The sequence below is a fragment of the Lepidochelys kempii genome, chromosome 4, assembly GCF_965140265.1.
Source record: "Lepidochelys kempii isolate rLepKem1 chromosome 4, rLepKem1.hap2, whole genome shotgun sequence".
NCBI lineage: Eukaryota > Metazoa > Chordata > Testudines > Cheloniidae > Lepidochelys > Lepidochelys kempii.
The window spans coordinates 11,075,952-11,097,364 of record NC_133259.1 but is presented as its reverse complement, the minus strand read 5'-3'; the positions used below and the strand labels follow the sequence as shown (position 1 = coordinate 11,097,364).

General features: G+C 38.6%; 1 protein-coding gene across 1 annotated transcript; it reads left to right on the top strand.

The window, feature by feature from the left end:
* Window positions 1–919: 919 nt before the first annotated feature.
* On the top strand, window positions 920–19,726 carry LOC140909926 (albumin-like). The gene is made up of 15 exons (XM_073340016.1): window positions 920–1,004; window positions 2,383–2,443; window positions 3,399–3,531; window positions 4,640–4,854; window positions 5,595–5,727; window positions 7,147–7,244; window positions 9,458–9,587; window positions 10,527–10,741; window positions 11,081–11,213; window positions 13,005–13,102; window positions 13,484–13,622; window positions 14,276–14,499; window positions 16,389–16,521; window positions 17,806–17,869; window positions 19,646–19,726. Exons 1-14 carry the CDS (start codon window positions 920–922, stop codon window positions 17,857–17,859), a joined length of 1,851 nt encoding a protein of 616 aa, XP_073196117.1. The 3' UTR covers window positions 17,860–17,869; window positions 19,646–19,726.
* Window positions 19,727–21,413: the final 1,687 nt, after the last annotated feature.

The following is a 21,413-nucleotide window of genomic DNA, read 5'->3' as shown; positions in this document are numbered from 1 at the left end:
GGGAAGGGTCAATCCCATCTTCTAGACAACAGAGATACATTGTCTGAAATGGGGCTCTTTCTCCCTTGGGACATGTACATTCTAAGGTTCAGTGTCATCTTTGTTTCCATAAGTGTCCTGGAATCTGAACACAAGCACAGGATATGTCATTCCACATCTTTAGTTTTTGTTTTTCTGAGAATTCTGGGGCCAATTAAATGTGGAATCAATGTATCAATCAATCAATGTGTCACATCAACTTGTGATATTTTTCTTTAGCCAAATAGAGAATCAGATTCACCAGCAGATCTGACTTCTTTCTGCTACTCTAATCATGCAAAGCAACCATAAATACATCTTAAGTGTCCAGTGTATGTCTGCCATTGGAGCAGTGCAAAGCATCTGTGCTTCCTGATGAGTCTGGTATCTCATCTTTTATAAAAAAAAATAATTTCAAAATAGTTTATTAGATAGCTGCAATTACAGATTAATTCCTGAACTTAATATTCCTAGCTAGCCAAACCATTATCTGTACACCATTAGTCCAGATCACTTTTGTATAAATATTTGCTACGAATATGCATGTTTATGGGATTAGGCTAAATGATACATTAATAAGATCCCTTGAATCCCTTTTATGTCATTTGAGAAGGTAATTTACACAAATCTTTTTCTGTCTGGGTGTTGGAAAGCTAATGAATTTACCAGGTCTTCAAAACAAAAAGTTCCAGGTAACAAACTTCATAAGCAAATAATTTTATCAAATTCATTTTTGGCAAGGATATTTCCCATTTTGTAATCTTCAGGCCAAATGGATAGTGTCTAGTGTATGGTTAATCTTTTACAGACACCGCCTGAGAAGAGTATATTAATCAATGCTCTTTCCATCAGTCTTTCTACCATTCCTGAATAATTCATCCCCAAAAAATAAGCTGCAACCATGAAGTGGCTAGCATTTATTTCTTTTACTTTACTCTTCAGTTTTGGTATATCCAGAGATCTGAAAAGATCTGCTAGAGATGCAGGTAAGAAAGATCTATATTAGCTACTTGCTTTCATGTTGTCTTTGCAAACCTTGTATTTTATAATTGTTTTGGTGACTGGTTGAAGTTAATTTTGCCATTTCATAACTGAACTTTAAAGGCATGATCCAAAGTCAATGGAAATTAATGAAACAATTACCACTTATTTCAGGAGGCTTAGAATCACACCCCAAAAAGGAATGTAGAAATCCCATAATCTTAGGTAGGCCTGAAGCAATATCCTTCCAGATAACACCTGTAGTAATTACGTTTTATCTAGTGAAAGTCTCTCTTTTACTTTCAGTTAGCGTAATTGTTCTTCACTGCTTCAAAAAAATCACCGAGTAGTGTTATTAGGGCAGAATGGCTGCCAAGTTCCACCCCAGAGGTGTATGAAGTACAGTGGTAGATGAATAATTGCTTTATGCACACACCTTGCAAAGAGCCTTGGAATGAACAATGCTGTATAATCATAAGCTACATTCACTGCAGATAGGCCAAACTGAAATCTTTTATATGACACTTCCACTCACTGAGGACAATAGTGATTTGCATACAGTGGAACAAGAATCCAACCCAACCTGGCTTTAATTTTGAGTTTGCAAAATAAAAACTCTTCCAACAGATCCCCAAACCAAAATGTATCGTCCTCATCTCATCTCCAGTTTGAATAGTACAATGGTTGTCATTGAAAGTCCACACTTGCCAATAGTTATAGGCCTGGTCTACACCAGAAAATTAGGTTGGCATAACTATGTCTCTCAGGGGTGTGAAAAATCCACATCCCTGAGTGGCAGAGTTATTCCAGTCTAAGTCGCTGTGTAGACAGTGCTAGGTCAATGGAAAAATTCTTCTGTTGACTGAGCTATCACCTCTTGGGGAGGTGGATTATCTATGCAAATGAGAGAACCCAGCCTGTCGGCACAGGTAGTGTCTATACTGAAGTGTAGACATACTCATGGTAGTTATTTCCTATACTTGAAATAGGAACATACTTATGCAGTTAAACACTAAATCAGAAAAATGCCAATGGTGGGAATATTTTACTTAGGATAGATTAGCACATGTAAGAGGCCAGGGTAGCCAATGGCAAGTGGAATAGGTGGGCCAGATGAGATGAGATTAGAGAGAGGGAGAATACAGGGTTAGCAGAAATGCAGGTTAGCAAGTGGTGGGATTTCTAAAGTGCTCAGCATTGGCCTTTCTCCGATCCCACTGAAATCAGTGGGAAAATTGCCAGAGTTCAAGAGTTAGGTTAATGGTGAACATGTTTGAAAATCCCACCCCAAATGCCCAGAATATATTCACTATAGGGGCACGATTCTATACATAGCTAATGTAAAAAATGATCCTCATTGTTCTCTTTTCTTTTTCCACTCAGAACACAAGAGTGAGATTGTCCACCGTTTCAACGATTTAAAAGAAGATACTTTTAAAGGAGCGTAAGTGACCATTCGAGTTATGTTCTGTAGTGATAATCATCCTCATCATTTTACATTTTTAGTTGGCCAAAAAACCCCATCAAGATGAATCAATAGAATACACGAGACATATAAACAAAGAATGTGACAGAAATTTTAGCCTTCTAAATGTCCAGTTAGATAATATATGGATAAAACTTGCTTGCTGAAGCAGTCACAATCCTACATTTGGTTGATGCTCAGGGGTGAGCGACAGTATCATTGTCTGGCCTTGTGGCAACACAATACATTGCTCCTTGCAAGATTTAGTCAGAGTCCCTCAGTGACCCGCTAGGGCCTAAGAGTAGTGTGGTAGTGTGATTCCCTCTGGATGACTGAAGGAGTCACATTTATAGATCAAACGGATGTTTATTTGAGAAAAGTCAGCTTGACCTATGTGGTTTTTAGGCATGATGGAGATAACAGAAGATCTCATTATTCAACAATGACAATAATAATAAACTTATAGCACCTACAGGTGTGCTGGGTACAAGTTCCAGGAAACACACAGAAGAAAAGTCCATGGTCTGAGGCACTTATAGTCTATGTCATGGTCTTGCTAGAGAAGTGTTAAGATAAACCATACACTAGGAAGAGGAATGGACAAGGAAGGATACTGATTGTGGAAATATGATTATGTGGTTTCTCAGTTTAGGCATCTGTTTGACATTTGAATGCACAATTTTTGCTCTCAGCCATTTGCACGATAGTGCATACAAGTTTGTGTACACTGGTACTGAGGCCCCTGGAACATCTGGCCCTCACTAATTTTGTTGAGCCTACAGCAAACTTCTTGCCTGCCTCTTTCACTCAGTGGTTCTCTGTCTGGTTACCAAAGATACCAGCAAAGTCTCTGAATCCAGAAGAAGACTAGCACTTCAGGGAAGTTTTTTTCTCCCCTTTATCTACATCTTTACAAATATGCTTTGTGTTTCAGTGCCCTGATCACATTTGCCCAGTATCTCTACAAGTGCCCTTATGAAGAGATAGCTAAACAGGTGAAGGATGTCATGGATCTTGCACACAAGTGTGTTGCCAATGAGCAGGACCCGGAGTGTTTGAAACCAGTGGTAGGCAAAGAGTCCATTGTTATTGTGATTCTTCTCTGTTTACACTGCAAATACAGCATTATGATAAAGCACTCAGTAGCAATCTTTAATACTGAACCAAAATCACTTATTGGTATTTCATCACAAAACTTTAAGACTCTCAGGTTTTGATACTGCTAGCGAGCTACTCTCCATTGTATATATATTCTGAAACATGGTGCTTGATTCTCTTACATTTTGAGAGTGGGATTTCCAAAAGCATCTAAATGACTTACAAGCCTATGTTCCATTCATTTTCAATGGGATGCGGGGTCTTAAGTCTTTGCTCAGATTTTCAAAGATGCTTAGGTGTCTAAAATGCATATAGGTATTTAGCTTACTTAGGCATTTTAGAAAATCCCAGTCGTAGGCACCTAAGCATCTATGCATCTTCAGGTACCTAAATAACTTTGAAAATCTAGCCCTTAGGCACTTTTGAAAATGTTTAGCCTGAGTGCATTAAATTTCCACAGATGCTTGCCCAGTCAAGTCAATCACAATTTGAAAACACCTGAATTCTGAATGCTTTGAAATTTGGAACCAGACCTGAAATTTGCAACTTGGGCTCAGCCACATTAACATATGCTCATAGGCAGCACTATAGTTAATGTGCCAGTTTGGAACTGTATTCTAGCTCATTCTAACTGGTAATTCAACTAACAGGAATCCTATGGCTTCATCTCAAAGGCTGCCCAAATTAATATTTAACTATAGGAATAACAATTGCTTCCCAAATTCACCCACATATGCTCATTGACTTCAGTGAGGCTACCTGCATAAGGTGAGCAGGATTTGTTCTAGAGCCTACTAAGTCAAACCTCCAGTGAATCCATCCCAATAATAAAGCATTAAAATGGTAAATTAAAGTAATATAAATATAGGACCAGATTTTCAGGTGATCTCAATTGGCAAAACTCTAATTAAGTCAATGGAGCTGTGTCAATGTACACCAGGTGAGATTCTGGCTCATGAATTCTAATTCTTTTCAGATTAGATGTATTTTATAAAAATCTAGATGACTGAAAATTTACATCAGACATTCCATGAACAACCTTAACTCTGACCCTAGTCAATGTATTTTCCCCTATAGCCTACTATTGTCCTGGATGAAATCTGCAAAATAGAGATGCTTGGTCAAGCATATGGCAAAATGGCCAACTGCTGTAGCAAAGCTGACCCCGAAAGAAATCAGTGTTTCCTGTCATTCAAACATTCTTCTCCAGGGTTCCTTCCTCCATATCAAAGACCTGAGCCTGAAGTAATGTGCAAGACATTCCAAGAAAACAAAGAGTCGTTTATGGCACAGTAAGAACATTGATTTTATATTATATATTTTTAGTTGTGGAGAAAAGCAGTGTTCACCATGCTGCCTGTGCTATCCTGCCACACAGGAGCACATTTTAGAAAAACTGCCTCTGTGTATGTGCGGAAACCGCTGCACACACACATTGTGAACACTCGACTAGGTCACTTATGCAGTTTTTAGAATATACAGCTGGTCAAAATTAGAAATTTTAATGAAAATTTTCACTGAATGTAGTTGCTAGACTGGATTGAATTTTTTCATTTGAGAATTTTCTTTGAAATCTTGCTTTTTGGCAAACCTTTCCCCCCTTCATTTCTGGTTTTTGGATTTCTCTTCCACCCCCCCCTCCCCTTGTTCCTTTTCTCATTTTGTTACTGAAGAGAGACAGGGAAATGTTAAAAAGAGAGAGAAAAAAGCTGCAGTCTGCTCTCCCCAAAAACCTCTTTAAAAGGGATTTTTTTGTTTATTTCCCTTTAAAAAAAATCAGGGAATTTTGCAAGTTTTGCTCCCCCAAATAAATAAACGAATAAAGAATGTTAACAAAAATCTGAGCAGCTGAAAATGTAAGGAGTTCACACAAAAATCTGCAATACAGCTGAGAACTGGGCATGTATCATTGGTAGTTACCAGAGCTAGAACTGGTTTGTTTTAGTATAGAATTGTTTAATAAAAGCTTTCTATAGACTAGAGGCTATTTGTTGCTGGTTGTAACACACATTGTTTTGCATTTTCTTTTCAGTCACATTTATGAGGTCTCAAGACGGCACCCATTTCTTTATGCCCCCACAATCCTTGCTCTGGCTGTTGACGTTGAGCATGCAATTGAACACTGTTGCAAAGAGGCCACCATTAGCATTTGCTTGGATGGAAAGGTATTCAGATTTTCAGTGTGAAAAACCAAATATTGCTAACTATTAAAAAGTTTCCTTCTGCTCTTAACTGTACTTCTGTTTATTGAACAATTTTAACCTTAAGGGGACACAAACAAATCTTGTTTAATAACATTTTTCAAATAATTTTGTTCTGTCAATTTTTTTACAATAATCTCTAGGAATTTTGAAATTAAAATCTGCCTCTCTCCCCCCTCGTATCTGTATACACTAATCTGTTTTTTTTAAAGCAATGCACACAAATGACAGATTACTGGCATTGAATGTAGTGGTGTGTGAAAATGGCAGGGGAAATATTGATAAAAATTAGATGAAAATAGTTATAGTTATGTTCCAGGTCATCTAATTGCCTGGAAAGTTTGCTTTTTGTGAAATTTTCATAAAGTGGGTGGCTTCATGCAGCAAAATGTGTGTGTGTGTGTGGTGGGGGGCGGGGGGAAGGAAATCACATTTTTGCATGTTTGTGTGTGAAAACTGATCTTCGTCTGAATAAATACTACCTGACCTCTCACAGAAAACTATCTGCTCATGAACGAATCAGTATGTTACAGACAGAGGGTTGAAAAATTTCACATTTTGAAATTTCATGATACGAGTATATATTTTTACCATCAAAAATTTTGCAAGATTTTTATCCCTTTCCCAACCCATTCTGTCAATCCGTGATCATTATTGCTCAGCTGTACTAAATATTGGCAATATACATTCCTTAGGAAAAAAATCACATGCTTATTGCCTGGGTCTAGACTGTGATGGAGCAGCATGCAGTACAGGAGAGCAAGGGGGAGTAAGACACACCTTAGGTCCAGGCATGCAGGGGTAAGCAGTCATTGTACTTCCTGCCCTGAGCAGATAGGACATGAAACATTAACAGCTTTGGTTCTGCTTTCTTTTCAACTGCATGCACTCTCATGATTTGGTACCAGTATGGATCTGTAGCAGAGTATCTCCCTTGACATACAGTTTATGGGGAAGTTACGATCTAGCCATTAACCTACTTTTAGAATGCTATGGGCTAAATTCTGCCTTTACTAATACTCAGACACAGTGATTATTCACTCCCAGTTATTTCAATGTGGTGGGTCAGGTAGGTGGCACAGAGAGTAGCATACAGTCCTACGAGCATAGGGCTGTGTAGTCCCATTCAAATCAACTGAGCTATTTGCAGAGCAAGGTGCTTCTTACACAGGAGGCGAGTAGTAGAATTTGGGTGCACAATACACCCACACACAAAATAAAGGGCTGGAGCTAAGGATTGCCTAATGAACTCTAGGTTTGCTTGGACTTTTAGTTAATCAGGAAAGAGCCCTTTGTGTTTCTAAACTGGCGCTGCCAGCCTTTTCTTTTCTAATCCATGAAATGTGATCATTTCGTTTAACAATGTGCTTGTTATTACTCTAGCTTTCTTTGATAAAGGAAAGAGTCCTACTTCTGAGCAAGAAGTACACCTACACCTGTGGAATCCTGAAGAAGTTCGGAGAAAGAACTTTCCAGGCAAAGTAAGTCTCTGACCCCTACTTTAGAATAAAAATCGAGTGGTTGTTATAAGACCTGAAGACACATCAGAGAAAAGCATCAAAAACAAATCAGTAACTTGTTTGCATGTGCTGAGTTTGATGCTCCTCCTTCTAATACATGTGGAGGTGCTTTTTGCAGAAGGAACAACTAGCTCTGACAGCCATTCTGAAATCCAGTGTAAAGATTAGGCCAGGAAAGCGTTTTCCCAGTTATGGGCCAATTCCTACTGTGCTTCTGCTAAGCTCCCATTGATTTCAATGTCTAATAGAATTGTGGGTTAGTTTTAGTATATTGACACACACTAAGGAAGAATGATATTTTTTACGTTAATGGTGAATGTTAGTGAAAGGCTAGCCACATGGGCTAAAGGCAGATTTAACCATCTCTAGAATTCATTTTGCCAAACTGTTCGCTCAGCTATGGAGTTGCATACGATGGTGTCACTTACCTCAGAATCAGAGACTCTGATGTTCTTAATCTACCTTTCTTCAAATTTATATATATATATATATATATATATATATATATATATATATATATATATATATAGCTTGGAGATTTTGGTGATGGGCACTTTTGTAAATGACAAAAATCAATCAATCAATCCGGACAGGGACGGCACCAACCTCTTTTGGGGGAGGGTGTGTGGATGGCTGAGGTGGGCTAGACAGGAAATTGGAGGGGCTGCACCTCCCCTTGAGGCCCTGCCCCTCTCCGTCATCCAATCCCCTGCTCCTCCTTAGGTAAATGGTAGCTCCACCTCCCCCCGCCAGAGGCCCTGCCCAGGTTGGAGGCCAGAAGCTGGAGCTGGGCAGTACTGGGGGCTATAGCTCCACAACCCCCCTCCTCTGCTAGTCCCTGAATCCGGAGCCTGTTCCAGAAGACAGAAGGGAGCCCCGTCCCCAGCAGAATTGTAGTTCAGTTTCAGATTTATAGATTTTAAGGTCAGTAGAGGGTCCGTCTAATGATCTAGTCTAACTTTCCGCATAACAGAAGAGACAGATTACACCCAGTGATTCCTGCAAGTAGCCCAGTACCTTGAAGTTGAACTAGTGCATTTGTTTTAGAAGAGCCACACACACGGAACCAATTTAAAGACTCCCAGTGATGAAATATTTCCCTTAACCCTGCGTAATTTAAAGCAGGGTGGATACAATTCAGTGATTAAAAAATAAGTTGTATTTCATTTAAATTAAATACAAGTTTTTAAAAATAATCCTATTTAAAATTAAATTTGAAATTATGGCATCTTATGTTAAAGCCTAAATGTATTACAATCTATTAAAACATTTAGATTAAATAAAATATATATGAAACAGTACATGGCTGCTGCCAAGATTTTAAGAAAGTCAAGCCACTCACCTGGTAGTAGTTACTATATAAGACCCTGGAACCAGTTTGTTGAAAAACTTAATTAAGAAATTACAGCAGAATCCTCTTCTATGGGTGCAGTGAGAATATTGTTTTCAGTTCAGTTCACTGACTAGTCATTTAAAGTTAAGAAGCCAATGGGAGTTAAAAAACAAAAACAAACAAACAGCAGAAAAGCTTGTTTTCCTCTTCCAATCTATGAACAGAAATGAGGTGTGAGAGAATGAGATATACTAGTTCTAAAATCATTAGTTTTATTTAACTAAAAAACAAGGTAAAATGCTGTTTTTGTGTATTTAACTGAATTTGAATTTGCACCCAAATAGAGCTTGACACAAATCACAAGTACAAAGTTAATCAGCTTCTTGTAAATAAGAAATGCATCATTCACCATTTGTTAACAATCAAAAATGTGAAAATTAAGTTTCTGATTAAATGTACATTTAGCTATATAATTGCTTAAATAAATGTGTATAGATAAAGTGTGTCCTCCTAGTCAGTCAGAAGATGACCAAGTTTAGTGTAAATGCTATATTTGGTTACAAATCAACATGTTTTAATGATTACCAGCCAATGAGACTTTCTTTAGGGGTAGAGTGGAAACCCTAAAAAAGTACAAATACAAAACAAAATGAAAATCACTGATTTAATTCAAGCTCTTCTGTTTGCTGATTTAAGTCATGATTAAAATAAATGATTTAAAATTGCTTTATTTAAACCAATCCATCATGATTTAGAGTAACCTAAATTGTAATGACTTGCAAGTTTCATTTTCAATACAGAGCTTTAAATCAGACATTTTTCTGATTTTTCCCCTTTTTAGTACTCTTGCTTTAATTAGCCAAAAATTTCCTAAGGCTTCATTTTCAGAGATTTCCAAAATTGTAAAGGATATCGTACATGTCCATGTGGAGTGTTGTGCTGGTGACATGATCGAATGTACAGATGACAGGGTAAGTTACATTGCTTTTGCTTCATATTGACATATTTGAAAAAATCAGAACACTGCCTGTTCCCTTACAATGATACACCTATACACTCTTCGCTGGTTGGCACCTTAAAAAGTCAAAGCTGGATCCTCAGCTAGTGTAAATTGGGCCAATTTACACCAACTCTGGATCTGTTACATTAAAAGAACAGTAAGGTTGCAAAGTCAAACATTCAAAAAAGTTAGGAAATGCCAGGAATAAATTTGCCTGTGCCACCTTAATTTGGCCTGCTTGTGTATATGTATTATAATACAGTCTTTAATTATGTGACACTTACTATACTATTTTTTCCATATTAATATTTTTTAAACATAGTTTGTCATGTTGGACTGGAACTTTTCCATTCACCACAAAGACCTCTGCCACTTGAATTTATGGAGTAACTGATGGTAGTAGTAGTAGATCATTAATCAGTTTGGGGGATGGGACACTTTGCCAGTGGGTTTCATTGATAGTTGCTGACAGCGGAGGAACAGGGAGACTCAGAGATCTCGGGTTCTATTCTGGGTACTGGAGAGGCATGTGCTCTAGTGGGCACAAACTCTCCTGACTGTTCACCCCCTCTAGCTTTCTAATGACAAAGGAAGGGACATCACCACCCCATGCTGGCCCAGGGTTGCCATGGCTCCAACCATGTTTCAGCAGACAGCAGTGTCTACAGCTGGAACTCCATTAGCTCTGGCTGCTCTTCACTAGGCAGAAAGCAGCCTAATGGAGTTTCTGGTGTAGCCTCCTGAAAAAACTGTTTCCCCTCTCTAGTGAGTCTCCCATTTCCTTAACAAATTGGCAAGCTCAGCTCTGACTTTGGCCTCAAAACTGGAAAAAGAAAAGCAACTGGGAAACTAAAAATAAGTAGTTGCTTATAAAGGCCTTTTAACTGACACAGTATCATTCCTTTTGCAGGCAGAGGTTGTGAACTATATCTGCTCTAAACAAGACCTCTTCTCCAGTAAAATAAAAGATTGTTGTGAGAAGCCAGTGGTGGAACGAAGTGAGTGTGTTGTTAGGGCACAGTTTGATGACACACCTGAAGGCTTGCCCTTGCTAGCTAAGAAGTACATAGAAGACAAGGAGGTGTGCAAACCCTTTACTGCAGGGCAAGATGTCTTCATGGCAGAGTACGTATAGCAAATGTCACATGTTCTTGTGTCTAGCCTTAGCTCATTACGTTTGTATGTACGCAGAGGGACTGATAGGCCAGAAGTAGATTTATTTGAAATGACTAAAATATAAAGGGCCAGATGTCCTGCTGGTGACGTCTCTGAACTGTCATTTTACACCACCTGAGGATCTGTCCTGCAGAGTATTGTAATCAAGTATATAATGGAGAGATTCCTTTGTCTGGTTCTTTGAGTGGCTGACCTATCGCTTATGGCATCTTGAAATTCTATCCATTTTCTATCCAGTAGAGGCTACTACATTCTTAAACTCTAATGTTGGCAGTTTTCATGTTCCAGATTTCTTTATGAATATTCGAGAAGGCATCCTGAGTTCTCTAGTCAGATGCTTTTGCGGATTGCTAAGGGCTACGAATCCATCCTGAAAGAGTGCTGCAAAAAAGAGAGTGCTTCTGAATGTTACAGTCACGCAGTAAGTTCTACTGTTCAATCACACATAACAGGAAAACATTAGAATGTTTTGGTGATGAACTCTCATGAGTTGATCGTGACCGATAGGATTCTGATGGTTAGGGATTTACTGGGGATTAATAAAGGGGATTAGTTGGGATTTGCATAGATGACATAGCATTTCTGTGTTTGTCATTCATGACAAAGACCTATGGTTTTCTGGAATGAATGAATGAAGAATTAGAGTAACTCCATAAAGCACCCCGAGCCCATGTAAAATGACTGAGATCGTTAAGTTCTAATGGACATGTATGCCCCTCAAAAAAGCAACCTCATAGAGACATCTTATATGTTAACTTCTGCAGAGGGGCTTAAGATTCAGTGAACACGGAGAATGGATAGTTCTGTGATTCCAGAAACGGTCCCTCAAATTGAGGGTTAAGGCATGTTAGTAGAACAACATATGTCGCCTTTAATTTTGTTGTTCTCTTTTTAATCCATTGAACGATCTCCAAAGTTAAAAGCCCTGTAACTTTTACTAACACTAAATTGGTTTAATAAAAAGATACAAAAATAAAACAAAACTCCAGACATCTTGTATGTAGTAAGTCAAAGCGTTTCCTCCCCTCCCACCCCCGTCAATGGATGGATTTGAATCCACTTTCAAAACCCTATGCTAACCTAATAGGACTAATGGCAGCAATGGCAGTGGCCCCAGTGGGGATCAGGGACACATTGTACTAGGCCTTGTACAAATGTATATAAACAGTCTCTCTCCCAAAGAGTTTACCATTCAGTGAGACATTCTAACTAGACAGAATGGAAGTGGATTTGTTAGAAGGTGACAACTTGCATAAGCTCTTTTTACAGTGCTACTGGAGTCAATTGCTGGAAGATGAAGCTATACAAATTTAAAACTGAAAATAAGTTGCAAATTTTTGCAGTGAGAATAATTAGCTATTGGAAGAATTTACATCCTTGGGTAATAGATTGCTAATTACTTGGAGACTTTTAAACAAGATTGGATGTCTTTCTAAAATATACTCTAGTTCAACCACAAGTTATTATACTCAGTGCAGGAATTACTGGGTGAAATTCTATACTTGTGATAGGCAGGACATCAAAATAAATGGTTATACTATTCTCTTTGATCCTTAAAATCTATGGCGCTATGATTTTGCAAACCTGGACAAAACTGCACTAAAACTAAAGTGGTGCACAAACACTTTTTTCCATTTGAAACCCACCTATTTGCTTCTATAGCATTTGTGAACCTTCTGTTCACTTTTCACAGATGTCTGTGTGAGCAAAAATATTTTCACAAGAACGTTCATAGACAGAGGAAATACGATGTATACTGTCTAAATGAACATTCACATTAGGAGTGAATAATTCTGAATAATGAACAAGTTCCTACAAGTCAAAGGTCATTCTCAAGAGGAAGGATGATAGAGTGGTTAGGGCAGTAGTCTGTGACTCAGGATATAACATTCAGTTCCCTAGTCTGCCACAGACTTGGTGCATGCCCTTGGGCAAGTCACTTAGGCTGCCTGTGACTCAGGTCCCCATCTGTATATTGAGAATATTTTCCTACCACGCAGATGTGTTGTGAGGACAAATACAGTAATGACTGCAAGGGTCTCAGACACACTGGTGATGAGGGCCATAGGTGTACCTCAGAAATTATACAATATTTATGAATAGAAAGGGCCTAAATGGGATAGATAGGAGTTCCTTTGTGAGTTGGGTGTACGCTCTAATGAGAGCCTTAGATAAATAACCTGCCTCTAATAATGATTATATTTACTTGCAGGAAGAGAAACTCAGGAGTCACATCCAGGAGACTCAGGAAATAATAAAAACTAACTGTGATCTCCTTGCGAGCTTGGGAGAACATGACTTCCAAAAAGTGTATGTTTCTTTGTTTTGGAGTGGTTTCATGTTTATATAGTGAATGTTCGGGATTTTATAAAGGTGAAATTCTCCAGACCCAAATGAATAAGACAAGGGTACAATTTAACCATTAGCGTTTGTTCAGCTGGCAGTGCAGACGATGCCATTATTCCAATTAAGAAGAAGAGTATTTAGAAGTTATGGTATGAACAGGAATGTAGGCTTTCATAGTGTATGTAATAGTAGACTCATTGCTGCTTCTGTTACAACGGCTAAGAATGCAAAAAATTAGTTCAGCTTTGGACCGATATATTTGTATTTCATTGAACAGCCCTATCGAGGTGCTTTATTTAAAAATTTTCTTCATAGTTGAACAGGCTAGAATATTTTTTATTTCAGTATCCTTGGCCGCTACACCAGGAAAATGCCTCAAGTGTCACCTGAAACATTGATTGAAATCTCAAAGAAAATGGCAGCCGCTGGTAGCAAGTGCTGTCAGCAACCTGAAGCTAGACACATACCTTGTTTAGAAGAACATGTGAGTACGTTTCTTTCTTTACTGTAGCTTTCTTTTTTATGTGTTTTCTGTGTACTGCACATTTACAACTCTAGGTATTCTGCCCAAATGCAGAGAGAGCAGCAATATTGTTCTCGAAGGTTCAACATCCTGTTAAGGAGGAAGTACAAAGTACGCTCTCTCATGGAGACATTGGCCAATATCTTTTTTTTTAAATAGAAGCCTAAAGTTAGGCTTCCAAATGCATAGGTGGAAATCTGCCCCATTTGCAATGGAGATGATCTCCCCAAATGCTGGTTACCATGTGAAATAGGTTTTATCTGAAAGCAGTTTAAAGATTTAGGCATTTCTGAACAAGGATCTAGATCTGGCAGTGGGCTCATCTTGCTAGGAAATGATGCCACTTGTGAAACTAGCAAAGAGCACCCAATGGGAGAGACCATGATTTAGAAAGGGCAACTTTTGTCTAGGACAATCACTTGTCTAAGTCTGAAAAGTTCCAGAATGACTGAATGTTTTCATTCTGTTTTCATGGGAGCTCTGCTTAACAAGAAGTGAAAGCTGCCAGCACCCCTGCCTATACTATTGCAACATTAGGAACATGCATTGCTTTTATTAGCATTAAAGCTAAGAGTGCTGTGAACCTTGTTTTATTGCTCTTCCTCTTTGTTCAGCTGAGCGTGGTGATTCAGGATATGTGCATGAGACAGGAGGCTACACCTATAAATGAAAAAGTCACACACTGCTGTGATGACTCATATGCTGACAGGAGACCATGTTTCACCAAGATGGGAGCTGATGAAAGCTACAAGCCCCCTCAATTCACCCCTGAACTGTTCACCTTCCATGAAGATTTGTGCACTGCTCCTGCTGAAACACAGCATATAAAACAGCTAACGTAAGATGTCTGTCTGCTAATTCACAGCAGATTTTAGGATTAAGCTCTGATAGAGAAGGAGAGTCACAGTTTAACATAATTTTCCATATGCAGTGTAGTTGTAGCCATGTTGGTCCCAGGATATTAGAGAGACAAGGTGGGTGAGGTAGTATCTTTTATTGGACCAACTTCTATTAGTGAGAGAAACCAGCTTTTGGGCCACACAGAGCTCTTCTTCAGGTGTGGGAAAGGTACTCCCAGAGTCACAGCAAAACGTAAGGTGGGTGAAACCAGACAATCACTACGCTCTCAAAATGAACTTGCACAGGAAAATGATAAAACACAAAAAACACACTATCACCTGTGGGTGAACACTTTTCACAAAGCGATCACTCCTTATCTGACCCTTCAGTCCTCAGCCTCAAAGGAAACCTGCACAACACCTTCATAAGACGAGCCTGGGAGCTTCAATTCATTACTCTGCTAGACACTAAAAATTATGGACTGAACAGAGACACTGGATTTATGGCTGATTACAACAATCTGTAACCCGCTAACCCCCTCTTTTTGTCCTATGATTGCTAAGTGTTAATGGGCCACTCTACCTTGAGTGGTCCCTTGCACATATTGTAACTGCTCATTTCTAAACAATCTGTTCCACCATGCATTTTGTATGATGCTGGGAGTACCTTTCCCAGTCCTAAAGAAGAGCTCTGTGTGGCTCGAAAGCTTGTCTCTCACCAACAGAAGTTGGTCCAATAAAAGATATTACCTCGCCCACACCTTGTCTCTAAAATTTTCCATACACAGTGTGGAATCATTTGCTACAATAGCACTATGGTAGTCTTACCAGCGATTTGTCAACACATCATCATTTACTAATGTGATGAATTTTATACCTAGCCAGGGCTTTGCAGCTACTATTTTCACAATTGTAGGCATTCAGTGGGCCAAATTCTCAGTTGGTGTAAGTCAACTGACTATACCAGTATACCCCACCTGAGGATCTGACCCATTGCACTGAAACTTTGAGCAATAATTTCCAATAGTCCAGTTAATTCACTTCACGGTCAACTCATGTAGCTTAAAGAAAAGGAGTACTTGTGGCACCTTAGAGACTAACCAATTTATCTGAGCATCCGATGAAGTGAGCTGTAGCTCACGAAAGCTTATGCTCAAATAAATTGGTTAGTCTCTAAAGTGCCACGAGTACTCCTTTTCTTTTTGCGAATACAGACTAACACAGCTGCTACTCTGAAACCTGTCATATAGCTTAGTTTTTTTGTTTTTTAAAGAGGAAGAATTTTCTATGTTTTAGGATCCAGCAGCATGTGAGAACGATTTTAGGCAGTGATAACATCAATAAGAGGACATGGTTATTCAGCATGAGCCAATACATAGCTGTGCAATGCTAAGTAAGGTGTTATTTTCTCTGAATACTAAAAAGGGTCTATGTTGGCCAGTTTCACATAGTTATCCTAGCAGAGTTAGGCCTTAAAGAGGGACTTTGATGGTGGCTTTTTGCCAATCTGTGCAAGAAGTCTATTCCAGACATAGGGGCAATGTTGCAAAAGGGATGAAGGTGGTTGTGGGAGCAGTGGACAAACAGTGTCATGAGGCTGGAGTTGTAGGTGGAGTGGCAGAAGCAGGGCTGGTGGTTATTTAAAGTTTCCTCTGCATAGTTTTATTATATTCCGCACTTAGGCTTGATCCAAAGTCCATTGGAATCAATGGAAAAACTCCCTTAAACTTCACTGAACATCAGCTCAGGCCCATATGGAGAATATTGTAAAGCCACAACAGGCCCTGGATCTGCACAGGAATCAGGGAAATGTGATATTACAAATTGGTAACTCAAGTCACAATAACTAGTATTAATTTTACTTTGCTGTATTTTGTGTTTGTTTCAGATTGCTTGTCAACCTCATTAAACTAAAGACCACTGTAACAGATGAACAGCTAAAGAAAATCTTAACAGATTTTACTGGCATGGTACAAAAGTGCTGCAAAGCAGAACAACACGAGGCATGCTTTGGGGTAGAGGTATCTCACTATTTTCATGTATTGAGGGTATATTCTTGATTAAAGGCACGCATGGAAAATGTCAATATATACATTTTAATCAAATGTTCAGCAACCTAGAATGGCTCTGTGTGTGAAGAAGCAATAATTTTGCCTAGATGATATACTCTACAGCAATATATATACATACGTGTGTGTGTGTGTGTATGCATGCATAGAGAATTTATTTAATCTAAAAGATATGTTTAAATCTGCTTGAGCTTGCATCCAACATTTTCCCTTTGTGCTAAAGATTCTTCTAGGATTTCCAAAATAGGAGCTTTAAGGATTACAAATAAAAACTGCATCTGTATAATTGCAGAGAGGTCTGAATAATAACATGGAAAGAGGAAGAGCTGGGCAAATTATGTTCTGTGGATATTCATTCCAACTTTTAAACAAGTTTCCTTTGACTAAGCCCTCCAACTCCTTTTGATTTTTGCTTTTGCTGAATATTCAGGCAGACAATCACAGAGACTGTTAATTTTAAGCAAATATTGGAGAACAGTATCAGAAAGCAATTTCTGCAAGTTCTAAGCTTTATGCTTATCCAGTCAGGAGACAGAAGTGTGCAACGTGACTTGTGTCCAGTCAAAACAGTTCAAATTTCAAAATTCAAAAATAAAATATTTGGGAAAAGCTACCTGCGAGCGACCTACTAAGAATTATTCACAGAAATTGGAAAAATAATTTAAGACTCACAGACAACTCAGAGAAAGTATTAAAATTTGTCAAATATTCTTATTTTAAATTACTCAGTTGGCTCTCATGACACATACCCTCCCTTTAAAATGGTCCCCCATCCAATTTTAGTAATGATTTATCCTTTAATGCTACTTCCATTATCATCCATATATTGAATATGTTCATATGAGCGTATAACTGAAATATAGAATTGGGGTATTTTAGACTAATTACGTATTTTATTTTTTTCTCATTACTCAGATACCACATAGGTGGGTACATTAAAAATGCAAGGACATAATACAGGCAGATAGGATATTAATCTTTTGGAAATAAATTTCTATATAAACGTGTTATCACTTTGAGTTTGCAGAATAAAGTATGAACTCTTGCAGCAAGCCTCTCCCAGGCAAACTGCCACAGGTCTTCCAGTCCTTCAGGACAAGGACCATTATAATTATCTCGTCAAACCTCCTGTGTAACACAGGCTGTAGAATTTAGCTTATAGAAGCTCCCTGCTCAAATACTATGCAATTTCCTTTCTTTGATTCTCTCTTGTAAATATTTGTAATCTTTTTCCAGGATCCAAAACTGATAGCTGAAATTAAAGCCATTTTAGGAATTGTCGGAGTCTAAAGCATTTCAGGTAACAGCAACAATATATATCTATTGGGATCTCTGTGCATTTAACTGCTCAGAACAAATATGCTCATAATTTAATGTCAGATATCTCCCTTGTTGTTATTTGTGTTACCATGGTGCCTAGGAGGCCTACTAATTGACCAGTATCCCATTGTTCTAGGGTTCTGTACAAACACAGAACAAAAAGATGGTCCTGGCCCCTTATGTATGTGGTTTTTGCTCTTACAGAGAATGTGCCAAAATTTTCTTCCCAAATTCAGAAGGGGTTTCCTAATTACTCCTTTATCATCACTGAACATCTCACTAACTTTGGCGAGCCCAATCCGAAGAATAATCAACATTCTGCTGAAATTCTAGGGTTCTTAATCTAAATGATACATGCTGACAAAGAACCCTTCATAGTAATTTTCATACATTTCACCTTTTAGACCAGGGCAAAGATCAGGCTGGGATTTTCAAAGGAACCTAAGGAGATGGGTGCCTAACTCCCTTAGGCTCTTTTGAAAAACCCAAACTATGAACTGTAAATCTCATTCATGATTTTGACTTGTATTTGGACCTCTAAATCATCCCAGATAGGTTAGTTGCGATAGCCATACAACCATCATCAAGACTGCATATTGATCAAAGCAAGAGAGAATGGATGGTTTTGGATGGGTTTGGGGGTTAAGGCACTGAACTGGGATTTAGGAATTGGAAATCCAGTTTTTATTCCTAAATTGAGGGCAGGTCACAGTCTCTCCTTACCTTAGTTCTTCACCTGCAAAATGGGAGAAGTTTTTACAGTACCTCACTGGGATGTTAGAAGGATAAATTAATATTTGTAAGGTGTTCAGATATTACGGCAACATGATCCATAGAGTTGTAGAAACATGGTAGACCTGTCCAACTGCATATATAGTTACAGTATGATTCTCTACTGATCCCTTTACAAGATGGCTAAATGTGGGTTGTAGCTTAACCCTGTTCCATGACTGGAGATAGAACACAAATACAACTTGTGTGGACGTGATCAAGGCTCTAACTGAGTTGGGGAGCTCTGTGCTTTAACTTGGTCTTCTGGCACAGATGTAGCTGTGCTCAGGACATTCCTATGCTGAGCTGACAATGGAAGTCTGACTTACAACACTGAGAAGCATTATGGTCCCAATCCTACAAGGAGTTACTCACATGCTTAACTTTGTGATGTGAGCAGTCCCAAATGATTTCATAGGGCAAGATCCTGCTCACATTCAAGTTAATGGAAAACTCTGATTGACTTGAATAGTACAGAATCAAGCACCTAGTGTGTGAAGTTAAGCATGTGAATAATTTGGAGTACAGAGGCTCTGATCCTGCGATCTTAAACTGTATTTTTTTTAAAAAAACCAAAACAAAAAAACCAAGCAGATGATGTGAACAGAACTCTTAACTACCACACATGTACTTTCACAAATGGATTGTGTCACCTTTGGTTATCAGACAGACAGAATTATTGTGTGCAGTGTTGTTGTAGCCGTGTTGGTCCAGGATATTAGAGAGACAAGGTGGGTGAGGAAATATCTTTTATTGGACCAACTTCTTTGGGGAGAGAGGCAAGCTTTTGAGCTTACATAGCTCTTCAGATTTGGGAAAAGAAGAAGAGCTCTATCTAAGCTCAAAAGCTTGTCTCTCTCACCAACAGAACTTGGTCCAATAAAATATTACCTCACCCACCCTGTCTGTCATATACAATTATTGGTGGTTTAGATGTACATTTTAGTTTTACCGAGTCATCCTTTTTGTTTCTCCTTCTACCCAGGTCACCAATGGAGAAAGGTGAAATTCATCTGTGCAACTTCTCCTGTACTTTGCTTCCTGCCCCCACAACACTTACATGTGGTTTAGAATGCTGTTTAAAAAAATACTGAATGTTTTATGAACCACAGATTCTTCAGAAACTTCTCAGCTGTTAACAATAAGTACAAGTTGTAAACAAGTCCTCATTGTCTTAGTCTCTTGATTAATTTTGTGATACAAAAAGTTTGCAACACCCTATAGTCAAATGGTTTCATATTGTAACACTTACATACTAGAGATGGATCCCCCTTGTCCCTTCTTTTCCATCTCTTGTAAAATTTTAGTGTAACAATCATTATAATGAATGATTGTAATATTACTTTGGGCCAGATATTGAGACCCTTACCCTGGTCAGTAACACTAACTGAACTGTTCTATTGACTAAAGAGGCTATATGTAGAATATCAGGAGTTTCAGGTCAGGAGGGACCACCAGATGATTCTAGTCTAACCATTCTAGTCTAGTTAACATGAATAAAGCTATCAGAATCTGGCCTTTTACAAAACAAACATTTTACATCAGTAAAGATGGCTCCTAATATTCCTAAACTTGGGGAAAATTTGGATAAAGATCTGGATTTGCAGCTCATATATTTCTCTCTTAAACACAGCCACAGACAGCAAATGTGGTTTTAAGTTCAGAGATGCCTCATTCAAAACATACACCATAATCAGTGCTCTTGCACTGCACAGAGGTCACAAAACTCTGTTTGACTGAAAACCATTGAAGTGTTACATTGTTCTAGTAAATAGCTGTGGGTTAGTACATTTACTAGAACACCTCTAGTACATATTAATACTGTCCCATGTTTTCCCATCTGGTTCAGGCTGATGTCTCTTTTGGAGACCCTCAGCTCTGACATGTAATATGGGCAATACTACCTGCCTGTAAAACTGACCCTGACTGAAGTTCAGAAGCCCTGGTTCTTCACCTGATTAGACTGCAGAGGACATGCCCAGGAGAGCAGTGAGATGTTCAGTCAGATGGTATTCGGAGACAAAGGCAGAACTGGTTGAAAATGTAAAAAGCCGATTCATGAATGAAAGCCTTGAGTCCAGGTCACTATTATTCATGGCTTCATGTGATTCTGTATTTAAGACTATGTATACAACCACAAGGTAGTCACGAAAAAGTGTTGCTGAATCCTGAAAGTTCCATGAGTTTGAGCACAAATCATTATTCATCCAAAGGTTTGTACCAGAAGTAAATTATTCACTCTTTGCTGGTCACAGTTTGTTGCTCCGAGTTTAAGAAGTTTCAGCAGATGAATTCACGCTGCAAACAGTTAAGGGTCTAAGTGAACAGTTAGCTGACCACCCTTAGGTTGACAGTTGTTGATTTAGACTACTATTCGGTGCATGCCAAATATGTTCACAAAAGTCAGGATCCATTCATGAATGAAGAAGGATGTGGATAAATTGGAGAGAGTCCAGCGAAGGGCAACAAAAATGATTAGGGGTCTAGAACACATGACTTATGAGGAGAGGCTGAGGGAGCTGGGATTGTTTAGCCTGCAGAAGAGAAGAATGAGGGGGGATTTGATAGCTGCTTTCAACTACCTGAAAGGGGGTTCCAAAGAGGATGGCTCTAGACTGTTCTCAATGGTAGCAGATGACAGAACGAGGAGTAATGGTCTCAAGTTGCAGTGGGGGAGGTTTAGATTGGATATTAGGAAAAACTTTTTCACTAGGAGGGTGGTGAAACACTGGACTGCGTTACCTAGGGAGGTG

Excerpts from the sequence above, each read along its gene's own strand:
- LOC140909926 (XM_073340016.1), top strand. The coding sequence starts at position 920 with ATGAAGTGGCTAGCATTTATTTCTTTTACTTTACTCTTCAGTTTTGGT. Across the intron at positions 3,532-4,639 it reads CGGAGTGTTTGAAACCAGTG|CCTACTATTGTCCTGGATGA; the intron begins GTAGGCAAAGAG and ends TTTCCCCTATAG. Across the intron at positions 13,103-13,483 it reads GAACATGACTTCCAAAAAGT|TATCCTTGGCCGCTACACCA; the intron begins GTATGTTTCTTT and ends TTTTTATTTCAG.